This window comes from Bufo gargarizans, chromosome 1 (assembly GCF_014858855.1).
Source record: "Bufo gargarizans isolate SCDJY-AF-19 chromosome 1, ASM1485885v1, whole genome shotgun sequence".
Classification (NCBI taxonomy): Eukaryota; Metazoa; Chordata; class Amphibia; order Anura; family Bufonidae; genus Bufo; species Bufo gargarizans.
In genome coordinates, this window is record NC_058080.1 from 58,173,823 (window position 1) to 58,200,820 (window position 26,998).

The window sequence follows — 26,998 nt, forward strand, 5'->3', positions numbered from 1 at the left end:
CTCTCAGAATCTTTTTCGCTCGCGGGCTGTCACAAATTTCCCTGCGGATTTCTGTGTTTTTCCGCACCAAAAAGTGCATGTGTTATTACTTAAAAATGTTGGTGTGAATTTGATGTGGTTTTGCCGCAGATCTCACCCTTGCATTGAAAAGAGTGAAATCCACACAAAAGAACCGCACAAAGAATAAAATGGCCACCCTACCAGGGAGGCTAAAAACTAGTGTCCGTTTGGCATCTGACAGGGTGATAAGTGTTGCAGAACGACTTTTCAGCTGAATAGGAAAGCATAGCAGCCGGCACTTTCCTACATCCGAAGAAAATAACATAGTGAGAGGTATACCATAGTTTGGAGTTAATAGGCAACTTATGCCCAGTGGTGCACCTAGCCTTTCTGCTGCCTGAGGCGAAAACCGAAACGCCCCCCCCCCCCAATTCCAATTTATTAACCTAACCTCTTTGCCACAAGGAAAGCGCTCATTGGCCCTGCCACTGCCCCCCTCTTGCCCCTACATGGTGCTGCCTGAGGCGGTCGCCTCACCTGGCCTCATTGGTGGTGCACCCCTGCATATGACCATACAGTAGAATGCATCAATAGGAGGTATACCGCAGGAAATCTGCACGGAACTGAAGGCTGGAGCTACACGGCAACATTGGCAGCAACACACTTTGTGCAGCCAAGTATCGCAACACAATGAAAGTGATTGTAGTCGTAGTCAGAAGGTCTGGAATTCGGGTGATTTTTGTGGCAACTGCAAGCGACCAGATTTACTTTCATCCTGCTGATCTCTTAACGCCTCATTCAGATAGAAATTTCTGATGTGTGTGAATTCACCCTAAGGTCTCTTTCACATGAACGATACGGATGCATTCAGGATGTGTTCAGTGAAACTCGCACCATTCTGCAAGCCAGTTCAGTCAGTTTTGTCTGCGATTGCGTTCAGTTGTTCAGTTTTGCGTTTTGATGCGTTTTTCACGCGCATGGAAAAAAAACTGAAGGATTACAAACAACATCTCGTAGCAACCATCAGCGAAAAACGCATCGCACTCGCTTCCGGATGCAATGCGTTTTTCACTGAAGCCCCATTCACTTCTATGGGGCCAGGGCTGCGTGAAAAACGCTGAATATAGAACACGCTGCGATTTTCACGCAACGCAGAACTGATGTGTGAAAAACAATGCTCATGTACACAGACCCATTGAAATGCATAGGTCAGGATTCAGTGCGGGTGCTGTGCGTTCACGTCACGCATTGCACTCGCACGGAAAACTTGCTCGTGTGAAAGAGGCCATACATGTATCATTACCAAATGATGCCCCTGCCTTTCACACTGCCTTCATTGTATGTCCCACTTACACACAGTATGCAGACTGACGGTGGTGTACAAGGGGTTCATAAATGCCGTACTGTGAGTTCACTCGTAAGACATGAGAATACATGAGGTGAATGAGGTTATTGTATGTGCACACCTAGCAATGACATGGTATACCATATCTAACCAGGCTGCTCTGGCATCTACTAGTGGAAATGTACAGAAGGGGTGAAGAACACTAGATTTGGGTTAAGGAATAGAATATTGTAATATATACAATGGGTGAGAGTCCGAAACACCGCACACCTGCTGATTAGCTGCTCCCGAGTAGTTCCCTGCTCCAGAAGTCAGCACCAGGACTACACAGCGCCATCCATTGTGTAGTGGATGGAGATGGTTACTGCAGCCCATTGAAGTGAATGGAGACCAGTGCAGGAGTCAGCAGTTCGATCCACTACATAACGGATGGAGTTGTATATTTCTAGCACAGGAGCTACTTGGGAAAACCTGATCAGCAAGGGATGCCTAGAATCAGACCCCCGCTGATCAGATACTGATGGACTATCAATTTTCAAATCTTGGAATACCCCTTTAAAGACCATCTGTCAGCAGTTTTGTCCCTATGATGCTGTCTGACCTGTTACATGTGCACTTGGCAGCTGAAGACGTCTGTGTTGGTCCCATGTTCATATGTGCCCGCATTACTGAGAAAAATTATGTTTTACTATATGCAAATGAGCCGCTAGGAGCAACGGGGGCGTTGCCATTACACCTAGCGGCTCTGCTCTGTCTGCAACTGCCGCGCCCTCTTCACTTTGACAGGACCAGGTGTGATCACGTTTACACTGCCTGGTGCTGTCAAGGTGCAGTGGGCATGACAGTTGCAGAGAGAGCAGAGCCTCTAGGTGTAATGGTAACGCCCCCGTTGCTCCTAGAGGCTAATTTGCATATAGTAAAACATCATTTTTCTCAGCAATGTGGGCACATATGAACATGGGACCAACACAGATGTCTTCAGCTGCCAAGCGCACATGTAACAGGTCAGCCAGTGTCATAGGTACAAAACTGCTGACAGATGCCCTGTAAAGGAACATTCCTACACAAATTCTCTCTGTCTTGCTTTTTGAATGGCTGTGCCATGATCCAGCCCTGCACCAGGCATAGCACAGTAGGGCAGACGTGGGGAAAAAATGGAAGGCGTATGGCATGGTGCGCCACTATTGATAAATCTTTACAGTAGAAGGACAATGTACTTGTGGACAGCAGCACAGTGTATTTCAGCACAACTTGCACTATAGCAATGAGGAGCCAATGTGTAGATTATCCTTGCACTGCTGAATGCTGGAACTTTTAGTTCTCCAGAAGCTGCAGAATACATGGACTCATTTTATGTACAGACGTCTAGCGCACCACTGGCCGTCTTAGCCATTAAACATGAAATGGAAGCTGCTTTGTGCTCTGAAGCAGCGTTCTCCTGGCAGCGGGAGGGTGAGCAGAGTGCATCACCGGCCTCGTGTTTTCCAGATTAGCTGCAGGTATTTTATTAAACCAGCGGGCGGTATTATTATAGATTGTAGCAGCTCTAAATAGTGGCGCCTTCTCCCTGTCTTCACTTTCTATGTTAGGCTTGTTTGTAATAGAGGAGAGTGTCAGCAGCTCGCACTGTTCACACGGTGCAGTTTATTGCTGCTATTTTGAAGAAACCATGGTGTTTTGCCCTTTTTCCCCCCCTTCTGTTCCCAAAATTAAGAAAAGTGGTAGCTCTGGTGCCCGATAATGCAATGGTGGCTGCGTTTTGCAAATGAGGCAGTCCCGAGCACCCAGGGGCAAGAGTGTTAGAGCAGTGAAAATCCCTTAGCTAAACATGGCCACCTTTGCATATTGGTCACCAGAAGTACCAGTCCCAATAATTCAGGTATAAGGGTGGGGAATTATCATGGCTGCTAGTCCTGATGCCCAATATGCATAGGTGACCATGTTTAGCCAAGGGGGTGTTCCCAGGGGCGTAGCTAAAGGCTCATGGTCCCTGGTGCAAGAGTTCAGCTTGGGCCCCCCTTCCCTCAAACCTTTGTGCTGCATGAGGCAAAAATTTAAACTGCACCCCCCCCCCCCCCCGCCTTCATACCAAATTCTTAATCTAACCCCTTCTGTCCAGCCAGAGGTGTAACTTGCATACACTTTCTATAATACCAGTGTCTTCTTATGTGGCACAAGGGTCTTTAGGCCCCTCAGGCTCCTGGGCCCGGTAGCGACTTCTACCTCTGCACCCCCTATAGCTACGCCCCTGGGTGTTCCCAGGCAACTCAGAGACCTTCACTGTTGATGTTCTGACCACTGAGTGCCGGGGGCCACCCCCTTGGCTAAACATGACCACCAAAACTATTAACGCCAATGATTCGTGGAAGGGGGTTGGAAAATTATTGTGGCTGGTAGTTCCATTGCCCAATATGCAGAGGTGGCTGTGTTTAGCCAAGAGGGTGGTCCCTGGCGCCCAGTGGTCAGAGCATGAAGGTCACTGAATGGTGGAACTGCCCACTTGGCTAAACATGGCCACCTTTGCATATTGGGCACCAAGACCTCCAGTCCCAATAATTCAAAAGAGTGAAGGGGAGTAGGGAGAGGGGCAAAAAAGTGGTAGATAATCCAGGTGGGGGGCATCAACTGATGGAGAGGGACAGGTTTAAACTTTTACCAGGTGACGGGGCGGCTTTGTATAGGGCATTAATGTTAGATGGGTGGGGCTTTGCTTCCCCCACTAATCAGCAGAATGAAGGGTCTGCAACACTCCAGTGAGTACCATCAAACTTTTTACACAGAGCATGGCTGGCAATGAACTTTAAAATAGTTTTCCAAGACTTAAGGCTCATGCACACGGCCTGCAAACAGCAGGTCAGCAATACACGGGCACCGGTCCATAAGATCGGTGCGGAACACAGGCACAACTTTTTGTGGTGCGGACCGTCAGATGTGGATCACAGACCCCATTCAAGTGAATGGGTCCGCAATCCGCATGCATTGCGGACCACAATTTGCGGTCCGCAGCACAGGCCCGGCCGGCAAATGTTCGTGTGCATGAGCCCTTAGGCCTCCTGCCCACGAACGTGTGCGCCCCGTGGTCGTGCTGTGGCCCACAATGCACGAACACCGCCCGTGGGGCAGCCGCAGCGGATTGTGGACCCATTCACTTTAATGGGTCCGCGATCCGGCTGTTCCGCAAAAAGATAGGACACGTTCTATCTTTTTGCGGAACGAAACCCCACGGAAGCACTCTGTAGTGCTTCCGTAGGGTTCCATTCTGTCCGTCCGTTCCGCACCATTCCGCATCTCCAGATTTGCGGGCCCATTGAAGTGAATCTGTGATGCGGAATGCACACGGAACGGTGCCCGTGTATTGCGGATCCACACGTTTGTGTGCAGGAGGCCTTATATTGATGACCTATCCTCTGAATAGTAGGAATAGTACTATTGTTTGTACTATCCTCTGAATAGGTCATCAGTATCTGATCAGTTGGGGTCCGACACCCAGGACCCCAACCAATCCGCTGTGTGAGAAGGCACCACCGCTCACAGTAGCACCGCGGCCTTCCCGCAGCTTAGCCTAGTTCATTAGTCACATTGCTTCGGCATAGCTCAGCCCTGTTGAAGTGAATGGGGCTGAGCTGCGATACCAAGCGTGGCCACTATCAAATGGGCGGTGCTGTGCTTGGTGATCTGAGAGAAGTCTGTGGCGCTACTCAGGCAGGAGTCCCACGTGCTGGACCCCCTCCGATCAGATACTGATGACCTGATGGTATAAAAGTCTCGGACGACCCTTTTAAATGCCTCTTTGCAGCCAAGAAGACATTTGGGGGCCTGTTACAGACTTTACCCAGAGGCCCAGGAGCTTCAGGTTAATCCTCTGACTGTCTGCTCCTGCCTGTCTAGAAATACAATGGTGGGAATGATGCTCCTCACCTGGTGACAGAACAGCAGGTGACACTTCTGCTGTAAGGTCTAATCACCAGGAACCAGCAGCTGTTACCTCCTGCTACAGTATATAATTAGACACAGATTCTAGCTTTTTTTCTCTTAATTTCAGATTATTTGGTTAAGTTTATTTCTCTGGGCAGCCACTTTGTATAGGACTAGAGCTACAAGGTATCCTATGTGATATGACTGGAGTGACCTGATGCTTAGTAATCTATCTCTGTATAAAACCCAATGGCGACTGAACGGTTAAACCTGTTTTCCGATCCCTAGAAATCTCATCCTGCACATTTAGGTTTCATGCTCATGACCGTATCCATATATTTGTCCACACACCCCGGATATTTCCAGTGTGCATTCTGCATTTTTCTCATTCCGATCCATAGAAAGTACTATTCTCACCCGCACTGCAGACTTATATGAGATGTTTTGTCATTTGCGAAACGGCCATTCAGATTTGTGCATGGCCATATACAACTGTATGGGTCAGCGTGCTATCAGCAAAAAATGTGGGCAGCACACAGATGAAAAATATTATAATATGCAAGAAGCCTGAAAGAGTATCTGTACTTTCACACAATTTGATTTAATGTAATACAGAATGATGTAACTAGCAAATTTCTAAATCACTTCATTTAAAAAACATGCTTGTGTCCACCTGAAAAAACAAGCTGTAAAGTCGTGGCCACTAGAGGGCCCCATTTCCACCTAACTTGCCTGTTGTCAGGCAAGATCCATCCCTGGTATCAGAGACTCAGAAGATGGCTGAAAGAAAGTGTGTGGGGGGGGGGGGGGGGGTCAGAGCTAGCTGAGCTCCTGAGCCTGATAGAAGCTGAGCTCCTGAGCCTGATAGAAGCTGAGCTCCTGAGCCTGATTGTCACAACCAGACAGCTGAGAAGCTCTGACAGAGTGTCACAACCAGACAGCTGAGAAGCTCTGACAGAGGCCTTTCAGAACCTCCTCCTTGAGTTTCTGTGTTGTGGTATTCAGCTCCTCCTCTCGTTAGCCTCTCTCAGCTGTCATGTGTTGGACTAATTGCTTCCCTTTAAATTCTTCCCCAAAAGGCTTTTCTGGGCGGCTTATACTACTTCCTGGAGTGTGTGTGCACGCTGACTCTGTCCTCCTGTTTGCTTCAAAGCTAAGTGTTGTACCTTTATCTGTTATTTTCTGTTTGCTGGATCCCAGGTGACCCTGACTCCCTCCGTATCTTGTGTAGGGAGCCGGTGGTCGTGTCCCCTCACTATTGTAGGGTGCTCAGGGCTTTATAGTCAAGGTTCGTGGATATGCAAACCTCCACCATTCGGATCTTTGCATAGGCTGAGCAGCCATGGAAAGTGCCAGGTCTTCTGCAGGGGTCTCCCTTGGTTCCTTAGTTTTTGGATCCAGCGAGTCGTTTATACATGTTGCTTTGCCTTGTTTCCTGTACACCGTCCGTGACATTATAAGCCGCCATAACCGTCTCAAGCATGGATCCGGTTTCACTTTTGGCTGAACGCCTTCAGGGTCTTTCATTGGAGGTAGCTGATCTCCGTAAGACTTTTTCTCAGCTTCAAGTGACCGGTTCAGCTTGCGTTCATGGAGTTTGTTCTGAGCCTAAGATCTCGCTCCCGGATACGTTCTCCGGGGGTAGTGAGAATTTTGTGCGTTTTAGAGAGGCTTGCAAACTCCATTTTCGCCTTCTTCCCCACTCCTCTGGTGATGAGGAACAGAGGGTGGGGATCAATATATCGCTGCTCAGAGGTAACGCTCAGTCCTGGGCCTTTTCGCTGCCGGAGGGGGCACGGCCTCTCCGTTCAGTGGATGAATTCTTTTTAGCCCTGGGTCAGATATATGATGATCCGGATCGTATTGCTCTGGCTGAGTCTAAACTACGTCTATTATGCCAGGGTAAACAATCCGCAGAGATATACTGCTCAGAATTTCGGAGATGGGCAGTTGATACTGGTTGGAATGATGCTGCGCTCCGAAGTCAATTTTGCCATGGTCTTTCAGAGGGATTGAAAGATGCATTTGCCTTTCATGAGAGGCCTAGTTCTTTGGACTCTGCTATGTCTCAGGCCGTTCGTATTGACAGGCGTCTTAGAGAGAGAGGAGAGATGTCCTCTTCCTGTCATACTCAGTCCCAGGACAGTGCAGCGGTCCCGTTCTGTGCGCAGGGGTCTCAGTCGCCGTCAGCCCCTTCTGAGCAGGAGCCCATGCAGCTGGGGTTGATTGCTTCTGACAATAGAAGATTCAGCCCGCATGGGAGGGTTTGTTTTTGTTGTGGAGGTATAAATCATTTGGCAAATATTTGTCCCTCTAGGAGATTCAGGCAGTTTTCTGGGAGTAATAAAGAAACAAACAGGAAAAAATCTTTTAAAAATGTTCCGTCTGTTACTATTGGCAGGGTTGAGGCGGAAATTGAAGGTTTTCCATTTGCTTGTAGTTCCCGTTTTGTCCTGCCGGCTAGGGTGGCGCTAGAGAGCAAGAACATTTTTTGTGAGATTTTTGTGGATAGTGGAGCAGCGGTTAATCTCATTGATAATCAATTTGCGATAACTCATGGTTTCCAGGTGCGCACTTTGGGAAAGGATATTCCTGTTTTTGCTATCGATTCCGCTCCACTTTCTCAAAAATCATTAAAGGGCATAGTTCACAATATCCGTTTAATTGTGAGTGATGCTCATGTTGAGGATGTGTCATGTTTCGTCCTTAGCGGTTTACCCACCCCTCTGGTGTTGGGGCTGCCCTGGCTCACTAAGCATAACCCCACCATTGATTGGCAAGCGAGGCAAATAAATGGTTGGAGTGACTTTTGCAGAGAGAATTGCCTCATGACATCTGTTTCTGAGGTTGCTACTAAGACTGTACCATCTTTTCTCTCTGAATTTTCGGATGTCTTCTCTGAGAGTGCAGTTCAGGATTTGCCCCCGCACAGGGAGTACGATTGCCCTATTAATCTCATCCCAGGCGCCAAGCTGCCTAAATCTCGTTTATACAATCTTTCCCAACCTGAGAGGATCGCTATGCGTGCTTATATCTCTGAGAGTCTGAGAAAGGGACACATACGACCCTCGAAGTCACCTGTTGCCGCTGGTTTTTTCTTTGTTAAGAAAAAAGATGGTTCTTTAAGACCTTGTCTGGATTTCAGGGAGCTGAACAATATCACAATTCGTGACCCTTATCCGCTTCCTCTGATCCCGGACCTGTTTAACCAGGTTGTTGGGGCTAAAGTCTTTTCCAAATTAGATTTAAGAGGGGCATACAACCTGGTCAGGGTCAGAGAAGGGGACGAATGGAAGACGGCCTTCAATACCCCTGAGGGCCATTTTGAAAATTTGGTTATGCCTTTTGGTTTGATGAATGCCCCAGCCGTTTTTCAGCATTTCGTGAACAGCATTTTTTATCATTTGATGGGAAAATTTGTATTGGTGTATTTGGATGACATTTTGATTTTTTCTCCCGATTTCAAAACTCATAAGGAACATTTACGTCAGGTCTTGCTCATCCTGCGGGAGAATAAATTATATGCGAAACTGGAAAAATGTGTGTTTGCGGTTCCAGAAATTCAATTTCTGGGGTTTCTTCTCTCCGCTTCTGGTTTTCGCATGGACCCCGAGAAGGTCCGCGCTGTGCTTGAGTGGGAGCTTCCTGAGAATCAAAAGGCGCTGATGCGTTTTTTGGGCTTTGCCAATTATTACAGGAAGTTCATTTTGAATTATTCTTCTATTGTTAAACCACTCACTGATATGACCAGAAAGGGGGTAGATTTTTCTTCTTGGTCAGTAGAGGCGCGTAAGGCTTTTTCTGATATCAAGGAGAGTTTTGCTTCCGCTCCCATCTTGGTGCAACCTGATGTTTCTTTACCCTTCATAGTTGAGGTTGATGCTTCTGAGGTGGGTGTGGGGGCGGTCTTGTCTCAGGGTTCCTCTCCTGCCAATTGGCGACCGTGTGCCTTTTTCTCAAGAAAACTCTCCTCCGCAGAGAGAAATTACGATGTGGGAGATAGGGAATTGTTGGCCATCAAGTTGGCTTTTGAGGAATGGCGCCATTGGCTAGAGGGAGCCAGACACCCTATTACCGTATTTACTGACCATAAAAATCTGGCCTACTTGAAGTCAGCCAAGCGTCTGAACCCGAGACAGGCCAGATGGTCGTTGTTCTTTTCTAGGTTTAATTTTGTTGTCACGTTCCGCCCTGGAGTTAAGAATGTGAAGGCAGATGCCCTGTCACGTTGTTTTCCGGGAGGCGGGAATTTTGAAGACCCGGGTCCCATTTTGGCTGAAGGTGTGGTGGTCTCTGCTCTTTTTCCTGAATTGGAGGCAGAGGTGCAGGCAGCCCAGTCAGAGGCTCCTGATCTTTGTCCTCCTGGGAGGTTGTTTGTGCCTCTCGCTTTAAGACACAAGATTTTTAAAGAACACCACGATACGGTCCTTGCTGGGCACCCGGGGGTAAGAGCCACACTGGATCTCATCGCTCGGTGATTCTGGTGGCCTGCGCTTCGTAAGTCGGTTGAGGGTTTTGTGGCAGCCTGCGAGACTTGCGCTCGTGCCAAAGTCCCTCATTCACGGCCATCAGGTCCTCTCCTTCCCTTACCCATTCCTTCCCGTCCTTGGACACATCTGTCCATGGACTTCATAACGGACCTGCCTCGTTCCTCGGGGAAGACTGTGATTCTGGTGGTGGTGGACCGTTTTAGCAAAATGGTGCATTTCATCCCTTTTCCTGGTTTGCCCAATGCTAAGACGCTGGCGCAGGCATTTGTTGATCACATTGTCAAATTGCACGGTATTCCTTCAGACATAGTCTCTGATAGGGGCACGCAGTTTGTTTCCAGATTCTGGAAGGCTTTCTGTTCTCGCTTGGGGGTTCGGTTGTCATTCTCTTCTGCTTTCCACCCGCAGTCGAATGGCCAGACAGAGCGCGTCAATCAGAATCTGGAGACATATCTGCGTTGTTTTGTGGCGGAGAATCAAGAGGATTGGTGTTCTTTTTTGTCCCTTGCTGAGTTTGCTTTAAATAACCGTCGTCAGGAGTCCTCTGATAAGTCACCATTTTTTGGTGCATATGGGTTTCATCCACAGTTTGGGAGTTTCTCGGGAGAGGGGTCTTCTGGTTTACCTGATGAGGACAGATTCTCCTCGTCTTTGTCATCTATTTGGCAAAAGATTCAAGATAATCTAAAGAGCATGAGTGAGAGATATAAGCGTGTGGCTGATAAGAGACGTGTGCTTGGTCCGGACCTGAATGTTGGTGATCTGGTGTGGTTGTCTACCAAGAATATCAAATTGAAGGTTCCCTCCTGGAAGTTGGGTCCTAGGTTTATTGGGCCTTACAAAATCCTGTCTGTCATCAATCCTGTTGCATACCGTCTTGATCTTCCTCAGACTTGGAAGATCCATAATGTTTTTCATAAGTCCTTATTGAAACCTTATGTTCAACCCATTGTACCCTCGCCTTTGCCTCCTCCTCCGATTATGGTTGATGGGAATCTTGAATTTCAGGTCTCTAGGATTGTGGATTCTCGTCTTGTCTGCGGTTCTCTTCAGTACCTTGTTCAGTGGGAGGGGTATGGTCCTGAGGAGAGGATGTGGGTCCCAGTGACGGACATTAAGGCCTCTCGTCTCATCAGGGCTTTCCATAGGTCCCATCCTGAGAAGGTGGGTTCTGAGTGTCCGGAGTCCACTCGTAGAGGGAGGGGTACTGTCACAACCAGACAGCTGAGAAGCTCTGACAGAGTGTCACAACCAGACAGCTGAGAAGCTCTGACAGAGGCCTTTCAGAACCTCCTCCTTGAGTTTCTGTGTTGTGGTATTCAGCTCCTCCTCTCGTTAGCCTCTCTCAGCTGTCATGTGTTGGACTAATTGCTTCCCTTTAAATTCTTCCCCAGAAGGCTTTTCTGGGCGGCTTATACTACTTCCTGGAGTGTGTGTGCACGCTGACTCTGTCCTCCTGTTTGCTTCAAAGCTAAGTGTTGTACCTTTATCTGTTATTTTCTGTTTGCTGGATCCCAGGTGACCCTGACTCCCTCCGTATCTTGTGTAGGGAGCCGGTGGTCGTGTCCCCTCACTATTGTAGGGTGCTCAGGGCTTTATAGTCAAGGTTCGTGGATATGCAAACCTCCACCATTCGGATCTTTGCATAGGCTGAGCAGCCAGGGAAAGTGCCATGTCTTCTGCTGGGGTCTCCCTTGGTTCCTTAGTTTTTGGATCCAGCGAGTCGTTTATACATGTTGCTTTGCCTTGTTTCCTGTACACCGTCCGTGACACTGATAGAAGCTGAGCTCCTGAGCCTGATAGAAACTGAGCTCCTGAGCCTGATATAAGCTGAGCCCCTGAGCCTGATAGAAGCTGAGCCCCTGAGCCTGATAGAAGCTGAACTCCTGAGCCTGATAGAAGCTGAGCTCCTGAGCCTGATAGAAGCTGAGCTCCTGAGCCTGATAGAAGCTGAGCTCCTGAGCCTGATAGAAGCTGAGCTCCTGAGCCTGATAGAAGCTGAGCTCCTGAACCTGATAGAAGCTGAGCTCCTGAGCCTGATAGAAGCTGAGCTCCTGAGCCTGATAGAAGCTGAACTCCTGAGCCTGATAGAAGCTGAGCTCCTGAGCCTGATAGAAGCTGAGCTCCTGAGCCTGATAGAAGCTGAGCTCCTGAGCCTGATAGAAGCTGAGCTCCTGAGCCTGATAGAAGCTGAGCTCCTGAGCCTGATAGAAGCTGAGCTCCTGAGCCTGATAGAAGCTGAGCCCCTGAGCCTGATAGAAGCTGAGCCCCTGAGCCTAATAGAAGCTGAGCCCCTGAGCCTGATAGAAGCTGAGCCCCTGAGCCTGATAGAAGCTGAGCCCCTGAGCCTGATAGAAGCTGAGCCCCTGAGCCTAATAGAAGCTGAGCCCCTGAGCCTGATAGAAGCTGAGCCCCTGAGCCTGATAGAAGCTGAGCCCCTGAGCCTGATAGAAGCTGAGCCCCTGAGCCTGATAGAAGCACTGCTTCTGAAGAGCAGAGAAGGTCCTGTGTGTCTGTAAGGCCTCATGCACACGACCGTTGTGTGCATCCGCGGCTGTTGTTCCGTTTTCCGTTTTTTTCCGTGGACCCATTGACTTTCAATGGGTCCGTGGAAAAATTGGAAAATGCTCCGTTTGGCATCCGCGTCCGTGATCCGTGTTTCCAGTCCATGAAAAAAATATGACCTGTCCTATTTTTTTCACGGACAACGGTTCACGGACCCATTCAAGTCAATGGGTCCGTGAAAAATCACGGCTGCACACAAGATTGTCATCCACGTCCGTGATCCGTGTCCTGTTTTTTCCTATCATTTCAAAGGTAAACTTGACTTCGATTTTTTTTTCATTTTTCATGTCCGTGGATCCTCCAAAAATCAAGGAAGACCCACGGAAGAAAAAACAGACACGGATCACGGAACAACGGAAACCGTTTTTGCGGACCACAAAAAAAAATGTCCGTGTGCATGAGGCCTAAGTCTGATTTCTCCCTCAGCTTTCTGAGCTTCCTAGAAGAAAACAAACATAATAGGAAGTGAAGCCATTGCATACATAACTGGTAGATTAAACAGAAGGAAGATGCCCCCTGCTTCTGGTGAAATGCATCTAGCTGTGCAGCTAAAACAGGGAATAATAATAATAATATGGCTAAAAGATACTTTAGGGAAGCCCAAAGAACACTAGTTCTTTCACAGTTATGGTAGTACAAAGAAGCACAGCCATTATGCAAACTACTCCGACAAACTTTAAAAAGATAGACTCCATAATCTATCCTCTTTCACAGAGGTCCCATATCATTTGACCATATCAGCCAATTATTAGCTGCTGCAGTGACATCACTAAAAAATACATGCTGTAGTTCTACATGGTACTGGGTGACATATTGATAACTCTGATGTTCTTTGCTTATCCCTTCTACTTCTCTGGTCCTTCCCACTGACCTCATCCATATACTGGAGTGCTTCTCTCGAACCTATCCTCAAGGTCCCCCAACAGGCCACATGTGGATTTCTTTAAAGGGGTTGTCTCATGAAGACATATGGACATCATATATAAGGTGGTCCCACACTAAGGACTCTCCTGTATGAGGTCACATCTATTCTGGCCCTCTTGAGTCGTCTATGTAATTATATGCACAGCTCTACATCTGACTGGACAGTGTGTAACGACATTTTGTCTACAGTGGCTGCTGATATATTATTTGGATAGTAGAGTTAAAAGCCATCATGATTGCTATTTATTTGGTCCAATCGTGTTTCTTATTGTCTATATGAAACTGACAGAAATAAGTCTGTATATGGCGGAGATGGAGTCCTTGCTGCAGTACATAGAATTTCCAGTGACCATTTCTGTGCAGATAACTACATGTACAGTGCATTTGGAAAGTCTTCAGACCCTTTCACTTTTTTAATCTTTTGTTATGTGGGGGCCTTGTGTTAAAATAAAAAAATTTAAAAAGTTTTCCTCCATCAATCTGTACTTAGTACTCCATAATGAGAAAGGGAAAACAGAATGGTCAAAGTCTTTGCCAGTTTATTGAACAGGACTTACTCAGGACTTAGTTGAAGCCCCTTTAGCAGTGATTACAGCCTCCAGTCTTCTTGGGTGATGTCACACCTGGATTTGGGGATTTTCTGGCCATCCTTTAATTCAGATTCTCTCAAGCTCTGTTAGGTTGGATGGGGAACATCGGTGGAAAGCCATTTTCATGTCTCTTTCATCTTCAATTGGGTTTAAGTCAGGGTTCTGGGTGGGCCCCTCAAGGACATTCACCGAGTTGTCCCTAAGCCGCTCCTGTGTTGTCCTGGCTGTGTGCTTAGGGTCATTGTCTTCTTGGAAGGTGAACCTTCGGCCCAGTCTGAGGTCCAGAGCGTTCAGGATCAGGTTTTCATTAAGAATATCTCTGTACTTTGCTCCATTCAGATTTCCCTCAATCCTGACTCGTCTCTCTGTCTGAGCTGCTGAAATACATTCCGCTTATATGTAATGTATATACGTGCATTTCTATATACATACTGTATAGTATACACACTTCTTCATGCACTTACCTGTTCTCCAGGTACTAGAGCATGGTATCTAAAAAAGGAAATAATGTCAGTCCGCTCACTTTCCGTAAATTGCACTGCAATGCCCGGTTTTAATTTCCTTGGGGAAAGTAAGTTAGTGCTGATTAACTCTCAAGGGTTCGGAGCTGTAAAAGTGATTACAAAGTAAAGTAAATTAAGCTTTCTAATGATAGAAAAACCAATACAAACATCCCAAAGTCTGTTTATTAGGTCCTAAACTCCACTTGAATACCTGAATCGGGAAGATGACATGCCATGAGATGACAAAAGTTTATGAAATTCTGCATATTAAAATGTTACAGTTACAAAAATGTGAATCCTAAATAAATCTGGTTACTATGGCATTAAGAGAGACAGAGAAACCCGGTCGCTGCCTTATTAGCTGCATCTTCTTCTGGCTAATTCAGCTGTTTGTAACATTCTGCCTGTATCTAGACACCACTAGGGGGAGCTCACTGCATACTGCTGTCTTATTGATTTCAATGTATAAATCCTTCAGCACTCCCTCTAGTGGTGGCTGCAGGCAGTCGAATGTTATCATTAAAGGGGTTCTAATTAGGACAAGGTGCTAACCTGTGGAGGGAAGCTCTCTAGTACTCAAAGTGTGTTCTGCCCATGGCCCCAAAGCTGAATATTTCTGACCATTAGCTATGATATCAGCGAGCAAATGACAAACAGCATGCATGAGGGTTCACATACTGTACAACATACATCTGAATCCTATGGCTCTGTAGTTGGGGGCTTTCTACCGCTCCGGATTCTATCAGTTTATAATACTGTGGTGTCCACCTAAGGGCTCATGCCATGGTCATGAATCTTCGATGGCACACAGAGTCCCTACGGGGAGGTATTACAGACCGGTAGGTACTCCGTGTGCTGATTTACAACACAGATTCATGAGGATGTGTGTGAAATTTGGTTAGTCTGTATCCTTTATTGAGTCAAAGAGATATTGCCGTCACATCAGGAGTATGACCATTGCTAGGTTATGAAATCAGTTTATGATTGGTGAGCGATGAACATCGGAAACTCCCACCGACCTGAAGGGGCCAAATAGCTCATTAAAGGGGTTTTCCAAGTGTTTAATACTCAGGATAGGTCATCAGTATACAGGGACGGTTCTAGGTGAAATGGGGCCCTGGGGCGAAAAACAATAAGGGCCCCCCCCCCCCACGCTGCCACACTGTCCTGTCCGTCCTAGTCCCACACAGAAAAGAATGATAGAATAGTAGATGCGTAGGGTGGCCACTGGTGTCACCCCAGAAAGCCGGACCTCACCGACCACGCCCCCCAAACCGATAAACCACGCCCACTTCCATGAATCCACGCCCTCATTCAGTGAAGGGGGGACTGCTTGGGTTAATAAATACTGTGAAAGGGGGACTGCTGAAAGGAGTTAATAACTACTGTGAAGGGCCTTCACAGTAGTTATTCCCCCCTTTCAGCAGTCCCCCAGTCACAGTATTTATTAACCCCTTTCAGTCCCCTCTTCAGTGCAGTTATTTATTCCCCCCTTTGCTCCCACAGTAGTTATAATTAACCCCTTCAGTAGCCATTCACAGACTGTCTTTCCCCCCTTTCAACTTGAAGTTTCACAGCAGACTTCCCCCCTTTCAGTTTCAGCAATCCATTTCCATTCCCTCCACGGTCCGGCCACAGCAACAGCACAGTCTTCGCCAGTAAGATACTACGACTACCTGCGCAGCTGCGGTCGCATTCGGGTGGCAGTGGCAGCGCTCCTCAGAAGCTGTCTTCCACTTCCCTTCCCGCTGTGCCTGAAGTGACTGGCGCGAATCTGCAGGGCAGCGCTGCGTGTGACGTCAGTACGCTGAGCGCTCTGTGCTTTTGACAGTGATCCGGATCATGTGACATAGACTGTGAGTGATTTAAAGTGCCCCTCACCACGGAGTCGCCAATAACCGCAAAAAAGGAGCACTTCTGGGCGCCCGTCCTGGTCTTGAGCCGGACGGAGGACCAGGAGTCTAAAAACCAGACGTCTGGCTGGCCACCCTAAGTTGCAGGCCGGTGCCGGGGCCGCCTGGCGGCCCCTAAGGAGTCGGGGGCCCAGGGGGCAATTGCCCCCCTTGCCTCTATGGAAGCGCCGGCCCTGTCAGTATATGATTGGTAGGGGTCCGACTCCTGGCTGTTTAAATAGCCTCTTCCTAGGACAATGATGTCACATTCATTGGTCACGTGGCCTAGGCGAAGCTCAGTCCCATTCAAGTGAATGGGCCTGGTCTGCAATACCAAGCATTTCTGCTATCCAATGGACGGCACCGGGGGCGGACTGGAAATTTAAAGAGGCCCTGGAAAAACCTAAATGTGACCTCATGTTGTAGGCAGACCCAAATTGACCAAAGGCGGGGCAGCACAAGTAGGCAGGTCCAACACAAGTAGGGCAGGGCAACAGAAGTAGGCAGGGCCAGCAATACCGTAGTGCAGCATAAAATACTGCCCCAGCAGAACCAAATACCACTGAGCTGCACAAAATACTGCCGCCCTGTTGCAGTATTCGACTGTATCGTCGTCCTGAGAATAGTGATACAGTTGAGTTCAAGAGGGCACCTGTGGCCGTTGGCCAGGTGCATACTGTAAGTACCTGTTGCTCCTAAAATTAGTTAATGCTAGGATCCTCAGGTCATTGTGTACAGTACCTGGCCAGCAACCATGACGAGGCCTCGGTCAGCCCCCTGGTCATTGGCCTATCAGGAAATTTACCTGTAGCGTCTATGGTCAGTCTGCACCTGAATGCCGCCATGCTTGGTAAGCTGCAAGTAGGCGCCGCAGCCTCTTCAAACTGCTGATTGATGGAGTGGTGGTTGTTGGACCTCACTAATCAGATACTGATGACTTATCCTCAAGATAGGACATCAGTATCAGACACTCAGAAAACCCCCTTAGGTGCATTGGCCACTTGTGATGCAGGGAAACTGCAGCACAGCTCCAGGAAAGTGACCGAGGCTAGCTGCAGTTTCCTGCACCGTGGAGGGCAGCAATGCTTTTCAGAATCTGAGCTGGTCACAGTGGGGGTCCCAGTCCATATCCTAATAATATAACATAACTTTACAATGGAAATACTCCTTAGATGATTACCTTGGCTGGATTTCAACCTCTCTATAGACACTGTTCCCATTGCTCACCCATGCGCTTCTGGTTGTGTTTTGCAGGATCCTGCTTCTGGGTGGCCGTCCTAGAAGGAAAAGTGGTTGGAATAGTGGCAGCTAGAGGCAACGAAGAAGACAATGTCGTTGAGTTACGTCGGATGTCGGTAGATTCCAACTACCGTGGGAAGGGTATTGCCAAAGCCTTGGGCCGTAGGGTCTTGGAGTTTGCCATGTTAAACCACTACTCTTCCATTGTGCTCGGAACCACAGCTGTGAAAATAGCAGCTCACAAGCTGTACGAGTCCTTAGGGTTCAAGCATGTGGGTGTTGTGGAGCATCACACAGTTCCGGGGATGACACATTCGTTACTGGAAAGAATGTTCTTTCAGCTTCGCTACCACCGCTACTGTCTACAGCTACGTGAAGAATAAAGGAACTCTGCCCGGCCCCCTCTCCCCTTCCTGCATTCATTTTCTATTAAGCCAGTCCTGCATTGACCGCAAACATTTTTTTTTATTTGTTTAATATCACCGATTCTCGTTCTCGAATGTACAACAGGCTCTCCCCCTTGCATGCCGTGAGACGGAAGCTGAGCCATTGTCTTCCTCACTTACGCAGCAAGGTCAGGTCGCCTATCGGTTAGGTAGAACTTACTTAAGGGGGTTGTGTCTGTATAAGCACAGGAACTGGAGCGGAGGCCTGGTGGAAATATTGTACTATTTTTTACAATTTGTCAAATTTGTGATTTACCTTTCAGGTATAGGGATGTGAAATCAACTTGAATGCAATGCATTACACCAGTAGAGGGCGCTATCGATGGATCTATCAGTTAACCTATTTTCTGGACAATGTGAATACTGATGCTTGGTACATACAATGCATGAAAAGGAAGCGTCTGCACGCACACGCACACACACACAGCACTGCCAACGAGGCACCGAAGTTGCACCTTCTTAGGATGTGCCCAATAATTCTGCCAAACCGGAATGGATTTAAGCGCATCCAGATTTTGTGACCTTTCGTAGATGTCATACACCTTAAAGCCAGCAGACAGCCGGTTCCATCCAAACTGAGCCCGTTTGTATAGCATTCTGTATATAATTAACTCTTATATATCTCTTGTTTAGTTATGATAGGACTTGGGGGTCAAGCGTCTATATGGGAATTGAAGGGTCCCCATGGTCCCCTCGTTCTCTGGCTCATGGAAGACGTCGTTGAAGCACAAGTGAAGCTATCATTACCTTGGCGACGTATTTGCACATTCTTTGCATACCCTTGAGACGTGTGAGGATTAATTCCTCGAAGGAAGGAATGTATAGACACCAATCAACTCCTTCTCCATATCCTGTATATAGACCCTCTCCTGTAAATGTCCACCCTGTAAGAATTCTGACTTGTCCGATGCAAATAGCAATGCAAAGCAGATTTGGCATGCGTCTGTACTTGGTACGTCTGTACAGTGCCCGCCAAAAACGTAGAGTCCAAGTCAGCAGCTTCTTCGGTCTTGAAGTGTATTTATAAAATGGATGGGAAATGTAGATTTGCATGTAGTATGCATAGGGGGAGTCAAGGGGGTAGATTCTAATAAAAAAAAAAAAAGAAAGAAAAAAAGCAAAAAAAAATAAATCTATATTTAAGATTAATTTGATACGTTCGTAGAAAAGATTAAATTTTAGTACCTTTTTTTTTTTTTTTTTTAAATGCATTCTTAGACCTCAAGTCCAGTCTGCAAATCGTGGATCTGCAAAATACGGATGCGGTCCGTGTAACCCTTTGAAGTCAACAGGTCTAAACTGAGTCAATGGATCTGCAAAAAGCATGCGGATGCAACACGGACGGTATCCGTATTTTGCGGATCTGCAGACTGCAAAATACTTCGGGCCGTGTGCATGAGGCTTTAGCTGATAGAATGCTAATCGTATGTTGTTTCCTACATCAGGTAAATGAAGGACACGTGGCGGCAGATAAGGAAGGGGGCGGTAGACACTCAGAAGACGTTCATAAAATTGAGGCATCAATTGCTATTGAGAATTCCCTATACGTAGTTCAGGGTTTAAGGAAGGAGGGGTTGGTGTCTGCTGGGGCATGTGATAGTGGTAGGTGCCAACAAGCCACCGAGGGTATTTAGATGCAGGGCTAGGGCGTCTTTAATATTGCTCCCATGCACTGAATGTATAGATTCACATGGGTTGTCTCAAGATTCAACCCCTGTCCTTGTGCCTTCTAAAGGCTTATGGATGACATAGGGGTACCCTGCTCGGGACGCCAGCTCAGCTACCATCAAGTGAATGGGAGCTGAGCTGCGTGTTCTGTATTGTCCGTTTTTCACGCAGCCCTTGCCCTATAGATGGGACCTGCGTGAAAGACACAATGCCTCTGGATGCAATGCGTTTTTAGTGACGATTGCTAGGTGATGTTGAGTGTTATTCTTGAGTTTTTCTTCACGGATTCAATCCTGACGGAAAAAACTGAAACACTGAACGCAATTGCAGACAAAACTCATTCATCTTGATTGCAAAACTTTCAGTTTTTTCCCAAACAGACCCTGACATATTCCGTGTCGCTTATGGGTGTACTCAGTAGCGGTGTGAAGTACCCAATCTCCCACTGTCTGCACCCTACTGTTTACACCAGTAGTTATAGATACGGCACCACTCTTGTCCATAGGCTGTGTCAGGTACTGCAGCTCAGACTTATTTAATTAAAGAAAACGTCATTTTTTGGAGGGGGATATCCTACTTTTCTAGGGAAGGTTGTGTTTAAATGATACACATAAAAAAGAATTAAGAAAACCGATGTGATATATACTGATTATTAATATGTGCATCTTAATGATCTCATACCACATGGCCTATTTATGAGCATTTTCACATGAAATAATCACACAGGGATGTAATCTAAGTCCCAGTGCGCGTGATGGCCCTCGTAGTGCTGTGCACCATTCTGAACCATATTCTTGAAGAAAAATTTACTGGTAAATTTAAAAAAAAATTCCGCATGCCACCATATTATTTTATATGGTGGTACACCTGGCGCCATTTAAGCTCCGTGTGATTTCGATCCCTAATGGGCTCATGTGCATGAGGGATGGCTTTCAAAAATTATCAAAAAATCATTCTTCACAATTGGGTCCACATTCTGGTCTGTGATGCCATCTAACCAACTGCTCCTTTTATCTTTAGTGTGAAAGCCCCCTTCGGGAGCCATAACTGGCACTCGCAGTCGCATAATGTCTTGAGGCGCCAATATTATATCTTATATAGGCTCATACACATCACTATATAAGAATGGTCTGCAACCCATGGCTCTCAGGCTGCTGCAAAAGTACCAGCCTCAGCATTCTAGGACCATCCAGCATTCTGAGACTTGTAGTCCATAGGTTGTACCATTATACTATTGCTCAGCATGCATTTTCTGATGATACACTAGAATAGAAGTTTAGTTATAGGACTCTTCCTTTTTTAAATCCCTGTATATACACAGTTTCTATGAATCACACGTGTACAGAATAAGTGAAGTATTGTATGAGTTTTGCAAGCCACACAACTTCTGCTGGTTCACATTCTTCTAGTCCAGTGTGTACCTATGTATAATAATATATATATATACACAAAATATGCATTGAGTGAGCGCCCAGGTGCCTGTTCTCGTGTTCTTACATTCACTTGATACTCAAGTGGTGAGGCCAGCAGTAGATCACTGTATTACATTAAAGGGGTTATTCCATGAATAATGTTAAAAAAAAAAAAAAACATACATAATCTAGTCTTTCTAACAAAGCTAGAACCAGGCCTGTACCTCTCATGGATCCCCATTCATTGCTCTGCTAGATTTATACCAAGCTGGCAGCTCAGGGGATGTGTCCTTGCTGCTACACCTGGTGGCAGTTGAAGTATGCAACTGAGCATGTGCGTCTGTCTCAGCGAGCAGGACAGAGGAATTAGAAAAAGAGCAAACAGCAGATGGCGCCGTACAGATAGATTTCATTGAATATCTCAGTAGCTATAATACATTTTTAATTGCAAGCAACTACAGATCCAGATGCTGGTTTGAAAACTGTAGAATATTTTTGTGGGACAACCCCTTTAAGGGAATAATCTTGCATGCTGAAATGTGCCAGCGGGTGCAGTAATATTTACTAACTCTGTATATATGTCTGCCTATTATTGTATATGCTATTGCAGATGATGTACATTCTCACCTGATGACAATATAACAATGTACAGGGGGTCCTGTAATGTTAGGGATTTTGTACAGTGTATAGAAATTGGGGAAAGTATTTTCTTGTCGCCTTTTAGCCACAGACGAGTATAAATAGACAGGTGGGGAATTGTAAGCCCGGGGAAATCAGCTTGTGCCTTTCTGCTTTTTTTCCTCTCCTCGTACTGGCGGCACTGCCAGCGTGTGTTGTTACTGGTAACATATCGTCTACCATAAGCACCTACATCTGTCCCGAATTTCTGCTCATTTTCTACGGGGGATATGTGGGCTGTTTGTAGAATATTGATATGTTTCGTTCTGATGCAGTTCTACAATGTGTCTAGATTGTTAGAAGGATAAAAAACATGTTGTAATGTCGATGTCAAACCAATGTTGTATTAAAGGGGAACTTACTGAAGATCTATTTTAAAGCCCCTTTAACCAAAATCTTTTGCCTGTGTCCCCATGACAAAACTTACTTTTGTGTACTCTGGCAGTTCAGTGATATCAGAGGGACGCGGGGCCTTGTAACAAGCAGTCAGGTCCTCTCTTTTGTTTCCTATGTTCTATCTGATGGTTTGTGATCAGTCTCCCTATGGCTGGAAGGTTCTCTTTCAAAGCAACTGGACTTGTTTGAAGACATTTCTCTAGTCATGTGGCCTGCTTTTTCAGTTACAATATCTTGTACAAAGAATCTCCAGCATTAAATACCGGTGACTCATACTTCAGTCAGCATAATCTGAAGAAACTAGGGGGGGGGGTGGGGGTGACAATACTGTTCTTGCATCTCTCCAAGGGGTTTTCCAGGATTTTCATATTGGTGGCCTATCCTCAGCATAAGACATCAATATGAGATCGGCAGGAATCTGACTCCGAACACCCCCGACGATCAGCTGTATGAAGAGGCCACAACACTCTGTGAGTGCTTAGGCCTCTTCCTAAGCCATGTGATGTCATGTTCATGGGTCGCGTGACCTAGCCACAGCTCAGTCATATTGAGTGAATGGGGCTGAGCTGCGATACCAAGCACTGCCACTATTCAATGGACCATACCCTGCCATATTGTAAATATACAGTATATGTTGCTATTGCACAATATACATATCAATAAAATATATAGCTATGTTCTTCCATTATATCAACTATAATTATATACAATTAAATGAATAATATTTGGTATGTAACAAGATAAATCCATCACGTCAAAGTGCTAACAATTAAACATCCATTACTGACCAAGTTGGGACATAGTAGATGCATTATATCCATCTTTCTAAGAGTACCTACGCGTTTCACCTTTCTTGGGAGGTACTGATGCAGTATGAAATCCTAGAGAACCTCTTAAATCGCACGTCATAGCTCCAGTCATGCAAATTCAATCGACCTCTTACCTCCATGAGGTCCTTCACCTTGAGTTGATTATGATAAACAGGTCAGGCTGACTGAAGCATTAGTCACCAGTATTTAATGCAGGAGATTACTTGTACAAGTTAGTCTAATTGAGAAAGCCAATTGGATAATTAGCTAAATGTCTTTCAGGAAAATAAAATACAAGTCCGGGGGGCTTTTTACTAATGATAAGTTTCCCTATGATAACACTGGGTCACCAGAGCACAGGGACAGGCAGTGTTATCGAGGGGACTCATTGTAACTGAAGCTTTTCTTTGTTACACAACGCACAAATAGGATATTTTCTTAACACATTTTTAGACCGTCCTGAAGGGGCTTCAACATAGATATTTGGTTCTCCTCTTAACTATTTACAAAATGTCACTTCCGAAACCGCAGCAGCATTTTTAGGTAAGGCTCCCCTTGTTCCATGGTTTTCTCAGGGCCGACTTGAATTTTATGAACAGAAATGTATAAAATCTCAAAATGTGAATACTACTTTTAAGTTTAGGGGTAACCATTAGTACAAAATTAGCAATAGTCTGCCTCTATGACTCAATGCACTGGAAAATCTGTAGATGGGTTCCAGATTTTACTGTGGATTAAGTAGGGGATTTACTTAATGGGGTATTCCCATCACAAACAATGGGGGCATTTGCTAGGATATGCCCCACTTGTCTAATAGTGTCATGGATGGTGTTGCAGAAAACTAGAAGTAACAAATAAAGATCCAATTGACTTGATCCAAACTAAGGAACATATGGGTGAGCCCTATAAAAGCCCTAGAGCTCTCCCTGACTGCTCAGCCCATGCAAAGATCTTAATGATAGAAAATTGAATGCCCTTGTACCTAGACTGAGTGACACCTGAAAACCCTACAATAGTTAGGGAACACGACCACCGGCTCCCTGCACTTAATACGGAGGGAGTCAGGGTCACCAAGAATCAAGCCAACAGGAAAACACAAATAAAGGAAAAGACTTATCTGAGGAACCAGCAGTTGCAGCATCTAGCAGTGAGCACAATCCAGGAAGTTGTATAAACCGCAAAGTGATGCAGTATGGGAGGGGATATAAAGGGATGCAATCAGTGCAACTAGATGACAGCTGAGAGAGGGAAACGAGATGACAAAACGGAACCAAAACAAAAGAACCTCAAGCAAGAGGTACTGAAGAACGTCTGTCAGAGCTTCTCAGAGATCTGTCGGTGACAAATAGGTGCAGGTCCCACCTCTGGGAACTGCACCTACGCCAAGAACTGGGCGGGGAGAGTGGTGGCTGGAGGACCCCAGGTTTTCAGAGGTCCGGCCACCGCCAAGAGCTCTCCCCACAGAAGTGAATGGGAGCACACTTCGCGCTTGAGCGGCCACTGATCCAATTCATTTCTATGGGGCCGACGGAAATAGCCTAGGCTATTTTCGGCGGCCCCATAGAAATGAATAGAGGGTGACTGCGCATGAATAGCGATATGCCCCCATTGTCTGTGATGGGACAACCCCTTTAATACCAGATGTATCAGGGTTCATGTATCAATCTGCCTCATGGATAAAATGGCTTACCGACACCTATTCATGTGTATTGTTTCATAACTCTGAGTTGTCCTTCCCCCATTTTAATTCGCAAACAAATGTAGGAAATGATGCACCACCATTGAAGAATATTTGGCAGAATAGGTAAATTGATTAGCGCTATTGATCCACGACCCCCGTTGGTCCCTTCCCAGAGCACTGCCGCTGACAGCAACATGGTTTCCATTTCCAGCATTGTAGATTACTTGTGCGGCTCATTCATGTGATGTATGCAATGTTTGATAGTAATCGCAACTTAATTTGACATGCTAAAATGGTGTCATGTTTAAAGGGGTATTCTGGTTACTACTATCCATTTACTGATGAGTGGGGGTCCATGGTGGTCACAAGATGGTGTTGCCTTACTGTGCATTTTGAATTACTCAGTTCTTTTCCTGTGCCTTGCTAATCTGGACTCTTAGTGGTGCAAACTGTATGGCCTTGAAGAGGTTTCTCACCTAAATATAATATGGCTAAGAAATAGAGAATCTCCTGCCAAGACTCGTCTTTGTCTTAAGTTCAATGATAGTTTTGCATTAATCCAAGCTCCTGATATTGATGACCTATCTTCAGGTTAGATCATTAATATTCAATCGGTAAGGATCCAACACCCCTCTCCCCCACCAATCAGCTAGCTGTTCCCTGCAGCCTCCAGTGATAGACCTAGCACTTTGCATGGAACAGCTCCGTTCAAAGTGTAGTGGCCATGCTGGGTTACTGCAGCTAATCTCTCATTAAGTGAGTGGGCGATTAGCTGCAGTACCCTGGCGGCGCCACTACACTCTGAACGGAGCTGTGCTTCCTGGTCCAATCACAGTGCCTAGTCCCAGCTCCAGAGGCTGCAAGGACAAGCTGATCCAGGGGAGTCGGACCATCACCGATCGGAAATTAATGACCTATCCTGAGTATACGTCATCAATACAAGGAGCCTGGAAAATCTCTTTAAACTCAAGATCTGAGTAATCTGAGACAAACTGGTTGCTAGGGAAGGGGTGTCTGACAACCCAACTGACAGGGGCGTAGCTATGTTGGGCTGTTGGGAATGTGGTCACGGCGCTTGTTGCCAGGGGAATGCTGACAAGCCACTCAGCCTTGGCCAGGGCATTTAGATATAGTGCTGTGCCACTGGCTGTGGTTACTAAGTAGCATATGCCTAGCAACCAGTTTGTCAGACGTGACAAAGCTCAATTTATACTATGCCAGCAGAAAAGGGGAAAGCACTTTAGTAATAGTCAATCTCTATTTCAGGTTGCATTATCTTTCAGATTTTTCTACAATTTAGCATAGGTAGAGCACCTCTTTAAGTTACAGATAAAAGCTATATTGAGGTTATATAGAAGACAAGACTATGATAGATAGGTAGCAGAAGGGAGATAAGGCCACTGGATGTTGTACCAAGTCGCGTAGCAAGAAAGTAGTGATGGGGATGAGATAATAGTGAGATTATGATGAGAGAATCCAGGAAAAGGGATCTTAGGGCAAGTGGTGACATCTTACTAGGCATGTGATATTGTCCTCATATTTTTGTCAACTTCTCAACACAGATTGGTGAAGCAGGGCAAACATATAACAAAGGATTTCTCATAGAGGGCAGCCATGTTTCTATTAGGATCTGCCTATTTTCCAGAAACAGCACCACTCGCGTCCAGAGGCTGTGTCTGGTATTGCAGCTCAATACAGCGCAAGTAAATGCTACACTACCAGATACATGGACAATAGAAACAAAAAAAAGCAGACAAGACAACTCCTTCAAGGCAAAGACAGCTCATTTCTATATCAAAATCTCTGACCTCCTTGGCAGTCTCCTATAGCAGTCTATATACATTAGATAGATCCTAACAGCCTAATGTATATAGAGACATAGCCAATGGCTGCCATCAGGGGATTTTAACATGCCTGAGGCGTTATGGCTGAGAATAGGGTGCGCACCTTAAAGAAAAGCTGTAAGATTCTTAGTAAACTATAGAAGAATGGTTGTTATATGGACACTTGCAGCATAAGCCTCAACCTAATTCAAGTTGCTGTCCATAGGTTTGTAAAGCACAATATAAGCAGAAGCATTTATGAAAAAAATGCATGTAAAATCCCATAGCCATGTCCTGCTCACAGATCCTCGGTATATATTCAGTATTTCCCATTATCTATGTCTCTTTACTCAGTTCTACCTCTTAATTTCTAAACCAAAACCTGTCTAATAGGAAAGTAGAAAGGAGGTTAAGAAGCCATCATTTTGTTAGCTACTAGAAAATGTGGAATTGTATGGTGTAAGCATTCAGGCATTATCCAAATCGATACTGACTTAAAGTGCTAAAAGAGTGCCCAGTTTAAACTTATTCTTGACCTTTAAAGCAACCTTTCTATGCTTGGGAACTGCTTTCATAACAACCTTTTAACATTGTTATTTTTCTAAAACAGAGTTCCAGTCCC

At 46.0% G+C, this 26,998-nt stretch overlaps 1 protein-coding gene across 1 annotated transcript in view; it reads left to right on the forward strand.

Annotated features, from left to right (window-relative positions):
* Positions 1 to 22,354, forward strand: part of NAT8L (N-acetyltransferase 8 like) — a 55,825-nt gene extending 33,471 nt beyond the window's left edge. The window contains 1 exon segment of the mRNA XM_044295491.1: positions 17,479 to 22,354. Coding sequence (XP_044151426.1) covers positions 17,479 to 17,846 — 368 coding nt within the window. The 3' untranslated portion in view covers positions 17,847 to 22,354.
* The last annotated feature ends 4,644 nt before the right edge of the window (positions 22,355 to 26,998 follow it).